Source organism: Achroia grisella, unplaced genomic scaffold, assembly GCF_030625045.1.
Source record: "Achroia grisella isolate CSIRO2021 unplaced genomic scaffold, CSIRO_AGI_Agris_v1 utg1062, whole genome shotgun sequence".
Classification (NCBI taxonomy): Eukaryota; Metazoa; Arthropoda; class Insecta; order Lepidoptera; family Pyralidae; genus Achroia; species Achroia grisella.
In genome coordinates this window covers 2687395-2693641 of record NW_026712566.1, presented here as the reverse complement: position 1 = coordinate 2693641, position 6247 = coordinate 2687395, and the positions used below count along the sequence as shown (strand labels likewise).

Below are 6247 nucleotides of genomic sequence, written 5' to 3'. Positions count from 1 at the left end.
GATTCCTACTTTAAAAATCAATACTGTTTAAATTGTATCGAGTCGATCGATTGTAATATCTACATATTAAAAGAAGAATGTCTGTCTGTCTATCTGTCAGCACAACTAGTTTTTTATATAATAAACTAGTAGCTATGCGTTTGTATCGTATATGAAAATACAATAAGGCAAAACATTGTAACATATGTAGCAATTTCATGTAGTAATTTGTATAATTAAAAATAAATATGTTTGATAAAATTTAAGTTTTTGTTTGTACTTTATTTAATTTATTGATAAAAAATAATATTTTAGGATTGTCTAATATAAAATACTGTTGTTATATTAAAATAATTTATTTAAACACACTAAACTCATAACTATGTGGAGCTTCTAATTTCATGAACACTTACATGTGTATATGTTGTAAATCGAATCCGAACTGGAAAAAAATAGTAGACAATTGTTAATTCGAAATATAAAACCCTTAAAGAATTTTTTTAATGAATATTCTCGGTGATCAAGCTGTGAACTGAAAACTGAAAACTGAATGAACAGCGCTGTACTACAGCGCTGTTCCTTCGACGGCCGCGGCTACGATTCAAAATATACTTAGATACGTTTACTTTCTTAATACATACATTATTTATGTATTTACAAACTATTCTTTATATTTATTTTGAACTATAATTTTAATATCTTTAGAATAACACACAGCGCCGTCTAGTCCTATCTAATCAGAGCGTATATTGATGCCGCTGTTATGGGTCCTACACAACTGATATGAATACTTAGAAACATTTTTTTTGTAAATACATAAATAATGTACATAGAAAACATCCAGATCGATAGAAAAACTCATACTCATCGTGTTAGGAATCGAACCAGGGACCATCGGAAATAAAGCAGAGTGCTAAACCGCTAGACCACTGACCGTCACCTAACTCATAATCACAGTCAAAAATGAATTACCTTAGGAGAGTTCTCAATTAGACACTGTGATATTAGGTAAGAGCGTTCACATCCAGTCGCACCATCCGCTGCCGGCTTATCGTTCACTGGAAACAATATGATTTTTTTATATATGTAATCATCACACTGATTGACATTTATCATTACATTTCGCCCAATTATCATATCTTTTTAAATTATAGCCTATATGTTATTTTGATGTCTAAGCTATGAACTGTAAAGTTTCATCAAAATACGTTCAGTAGTTTTTGCGTGAAAAAGTAACAATCCATTCATAAAACCCTTGCGTTTATAATGTTAGTAAGATTACTTAAATGAACAACGTTTACTTAACTGCCAAACGTTGTTTTGGCATATAACTTAAATCTATTTTAAGTTAGGGGCGATGGAGGTAAGATGGAGGGGTAGTGGGTAAGACGGGGTACCCACCAAAATTTACAGTTCAAATTGATCAATCACGCTCTTTCAATCATCGTGCGACGCGCCACCATGAGACTTATCAGTCGCCGTGTGTTTAGTGGTTCACAAGTGCACAGTGTCGAAAAAAATGCAAAATAAGTGTTTTATTCCAAGTTGTTTATCACATTTTCTTCTGTCTTAACACTATATGCCAAAACAACGTTTGCGCGTAGAATTATGTAATATTATGTCATCTGTGGTAGAAGGGAGAAAATTTAGAGTTGCTATTTATTTGGCATTAAAAATACATATTTTTAATGCCGAATCATAAAATTATCTATCTTTATCTATCTATCATTGAGGGTTATGAAAAATAGAATTCCGAATCTCAGTCCTACACGATATGTATACAAAATTTCATAAAAATCGGTAAAGCGGTTTCGGAGGAGTTTGGTAACAAACACGAGGGGTTGTTACCAAATGAGAGTTTTATATAGTAGACGATTTTTTGATACAGTGATTCCTCACTATCGAATTATAGCGACATATTGACCGATAAATGACCCTATTGCTAGCAATGTGCCACGTCAAATTGACCAAGAGATTCTCCCTGAATCGATCCCCCGTCCAGTTCAAAAGGGGATCGAAATTACAACGGCTTGAGCTGAGGTTCGAACCCCAGTAGTGCTCAGACTTAGTTCGTGTCCGTCGAGCAGGAGTTGACCTTTAGCCTCTGCATAAGTCCTGCCGGTTTGGAGTGCCATCTGCACTCGCAATCGTCCGGTGAAGCTGTAAAGGCCAGCTGCGGCCAACAGCATAAGAATAGAATAAAAACTACTCAGGCGTTATCTTTTGAGAGCATGGAGAGAATCCCTTCTCCCATTAGCTAGTAATAGGACATTTAGTCCATATTACTAACAATTAATGTGGACTAAAAACTTTATTGCTGGCAATGTACCATGTCAGGCTGGCCTACCCTGATTCCTCCTCAAACCATCGTTATGAATTCATAGTGTATTTACCACGATAGGCTATAGCTAACCTGACCTCATGTTCATTTTATCATGCTCCACTTGTGCCCCGCTAGTGTAGGCGGGTGCACCATACCATTATCATCCGTGAAGAAAAATATATCTATATACATAGATTTCTAAAACTTTTTTTACTATATACATAATAAAATATATAAATTTATGTTAGGTTATACAAAATAGTTCAATATTCTTTTCATAGGCTACGGTAACCATTTACCATCAGATGGGCCGTATCAATCAAGCGATTGCCACCATCGTAGTATAAAAAAAAATTCTTACCAGACTTGCATTCGTCGAACAATTTATTAGAGTTTTCTGCTTTGGTGGCATCATTTGAGAATTCCTCGTTGGCGAGCGCTTTCGCTTTATCCACGTCGAATGTGCCTGAATCAGTTAGCTGAAAAATAATTTATTTCAAAACAAATTGTTATGACTATTCAAAAGTGCTTAAATTAAGTTTATTTGAATAAATGATTTTCTATTCTATTCTATTCTATTTCTATCTAATGATGTATTAGAGCTGTAGTACCTGATAATAATTTATTTTATTTATTTGTTTGCTTTATTGACCACTATAATTGGTACAAAAGGGGGACTTAATGCTATAGCATTCTCTCCCAGTCAACCTTTGGGATGTGCAGAGTGAGATAATACACATAAATACGTACATACATTAATAGAATTGACCTACTTTTTAATACAATAAATACACTAATTACTTACATTTACATATTATAATATCTCAGGGCAATTCACACAGCGCCATCTAGTCCCAAACTAAGCACAACTTGTGTTTATTTTAGTATTTTAAAGTAATATCTGTCGCTTTCTTTGTGGCAACATCATTTTGGCTTATGTTTTATTCCTGTGTGCGCATTTGTGAATTCTTAATTTTTTTTACGTTCGTGATATAGGTATGTTATGGTTGACCACTGGCAGACAGACGTCAAGTAAATTATTTGTGTTCAATGCATTTGAAAATAAAGATATAACTGTTAAGCCACAATAATTGACAGTATTAGTAATTAATAATTATATTGTAAAAATGTTGGACGAAGGGAAAGATCGGGGGTAGTGTTAGTGGCATTTTATGCCCCGTCTCAAAAAAAATTGATATAATTCCGGTGCTGGATAAGTTACTTGACAACAGCTCCTAATAAAAAAAAATATTAAGAGAAATTCACCCATTGAGCTTTCCAAAATACGCAGGATAGCCTAAAACCCCTAATAAAAAAGGCTACAAAAAAAAATTCACCCATTGAGCTTTCCTAAAAACGCAGGCCATTAAACACTTGACATTTTCGCTCTCCGGTATCTTGTGTCGCTGCAGCATCATCATCTGTTCAGGGGTGATGGGGTGTTCACTGTTGCAAGTCATACCTTGCTGCATGAACCAAGATTTTATTTCTTCTGGTGTTCTAGCCTGTTTTTAATAAATATATGTTATATATAAAATTCTCGTGTCACAGTTTTCGTTCCCATTCAAATAATTCAATAAATCTTTGTGTATTCAGATAATTTTGAATTCATAATATTAGTATGGATTATTCCACAAAAATAATAAACACACGAATATTTCTAGTTATCATAAGGATTTAAAAGTGATCGAATGCAACACTTAACATGCCTGTATACCACTGTCATTGTTATCGGTGTTATCATCGTCACAGAGGTAGTCAGAAAAGTGATAATATACATTTTTTTATTGTAGTCCAGATTCGATATCACGATATTTAAGTTTAAGGCGGATTAATAAATCTAGGTCGTAAATAAAAAAAGGTGAAACTTACATAAACTGCTAGTAGAGAACATAATATGAATATTAAATACGAAAACATTGTTATTATATGTGATGTACATAAAAGTACTGAATTATCTAACAAAACAGATCTCTTTTATATAGGTAGCTACCAATAATATTAGCTATAATGTATTTCGTATAAACATAATAGCGGTCAATCAACGGACATAATTAAGGACAATGTTGACTACAATCCAATGTAATGTATATTGTATTGAATATATTACTGATGACCTTGATGGTCTAGCGGTGTAGCATACCGCTTTAGTCCCAACGGTCGCAGGTTCGATTCCTCGCACGATGAAAGAAATTAATTTATTTGCAGAAACCAGTTAGACGATGGTAAATGTCCAGGCAAACGAGTATTAATATATTTGATGTAATTTATATTGTATTAAATAGATCATTGACGGCCACGGTGGTCTAGCGGTTTAGCACACCGCTAAACTTCCAATCGTCGCGGGTTCGATTACTCGCAGGATGAAATGAAATGCATTTATTTACAAAATAGACGATGGTAATATGTCCAGGTAAATGAATGTAAAAACACAATTATGAAAACATTTGTATTTATGAGTAAGATTGTTTGTCTGGGTGTATTCTATATTCATTTAAAAAAAATATATCTACATTTTTCTTCTTAGTTTGGGACTAGATGGCGCTGCGTGAATTGTCTTGGGAATATGAATTATATTTTGTTTTTATTTTATAATCTTTATAAAATCGATACAAATAGATGTATTCTATTCTATTCTAAGAGTATACAATTTACATTATGTTTACGTTACACAGAAAATTTCATCTTTTTAAACATATAACAGTAAGAGAATAATCTTTACATAGTATAAAATTAAATCGCTTCCGCTGTATGTTCGCTTGGATCGTTTAATCTATGCAACGGGTACTAATGCAGTTTTTAACAATAGATAGAGTGAATCAAGAGGAAGGTTTGTATGTATAACACATGTACACCCGTGCGAAGCCGGAGCGCGTAGCTATATCTATAGTATTACAATAAATTGGCAAAATAATAATGGCAAAAGAACATTTATGTACGGTTTGATAAATATACCTATATAATACAACCATAAACTGTTTGTTAGGCCTATTATTATAATGATTAATTTTGCTATAATTCTTTCCTGTGGTTGAAATGATACATGTATACAACGTCTATATAAAAATATATCTTTACGCTTGTTAGCCTAGGTAGTCAAAGACTTCAACATTATTTATATGTCGCGTGATTTCATCTGTATCTCATTTTATCTCTTTTTTCAAATTCAAATTCAAATTCAAAAATCATTTATTCATGTAGGACATTTTAGCCGCTTATGAACGTCAAGTTTTTACATTATATTTTTTTTCCCTACCGTCCAGTTCGGTATATAGATCCAATTGAGAAGAACTGGCAAGAAACTCAATTGAATTACTTTTTTTTTTAATCCAGTTTATTTATAATGCATAGGTATTTATATAGGTGTCTATGTCTAACATTAAATGAAAATCCCGAACTTGAAAACTATTGCCATGCACGCTCGTCATTCAAGTAATCGTTTAGCGAGTAATAGGCCTTGCTCAGTAAATACGATTTAACAGATGTTTTGAATTTACTTAAGGGTAATTCCAATATATCCTTTGGTATCTTATTGTAAATTTTTATACCTATTCCCATAAAAGATCTATTGACTTTTTCTAAACCATACTTGGGGACAGCAAGTTTGTCTTTAAATCTAGTATTAATATTATGAATATTTTTAATATCAGCCGCTTTTCGATTTTTAATATCTGCCCCATAATAATATTCCATAAGAGAGTAAACTATGAAAATAACTAAAATAGACCGATCTAGCAGTATCAGTATCAGTGTACTGTCTAACCTTACGCACAGCAAAAGCTGCTGAACTCAGTTTCGCTGCAAGACTTTGAATTTGTGCACCCCATTGTGTTTTATTCCTAAAAAGACAGTAGATTCTATAAATTCGAGAGATTCGTCATTTAATGTTATGTAGCAATTAGTATTAAAACTTTTAGACAGAGAGAAATTAACATATTTTGTTTT

The 6247-nt window shown here is 32.7% G+C and overlaps 1 protein-coding gene across 2 annotated transcripts; it reads right to left on the bottom strand.

The window, feature by feature from the left end:
* Positions 1-340: 340 nt before the first annotated feature.
* LOC131855129 (uncharacterized) lies at positions 341-3804 on the bottom strand. Of its 2 annotated transcripts, XM_059206377.1 has the most exons (4): positions 3640-3804; positions 2664-2781; positions 952-1037; positions 341-421 (listed from the first exon to the last, which is right to left on the bottom strand). In XM_059206377.1, exons 1-4 carry the CDS (start codon positions 3772-3774, stop codon positions 389-391), a joined length of 372 nt encoding a protein of 123 aa, XP_059062360.1. In that variant the 5' UTR covers positions 3775-3804; the 3' UTR covers positions 341-388. The 2 variants fall into 2 exon arrangements, with proteins under 2 accessions (XP_059062360.1, XP_059062358.1); XM_059206375.1 differs by lacking the exons at positions 341-421; positions 952-1037 and adding an exon at positions 1359-1604.
* Positions 3805-6247: the final 2443 nt, after the last annotated feature.

What these genes read in the sequence shown, in the direction of transcription:
- LOC131855129 (XM_059206377.1), bottom strand. Translation starts at nt 3,774, where the DNA reads ATGCAGCAAGGTATGACTTGCAACAGTGAACACCCCATCACCCCTGAA. An exon ending in TTTTTAGGAAAGCTCAATGG is followed by an intron (nt 2,782 to 3,639) that starts GTGAATTTTTTT and finishes ATTATTTTTCAG; the next exon opens with CTAACTGATTCAGGCACATT. An exon ending in GTTCGACGAATGCAAGTCTG is followed by an intron (nt 1,038 to 2,663) that starts GTAAGAATTTTT and finishes TATTGTTTCCAG; the next exon opens with TGAACGATAAGCCGGCAGCG.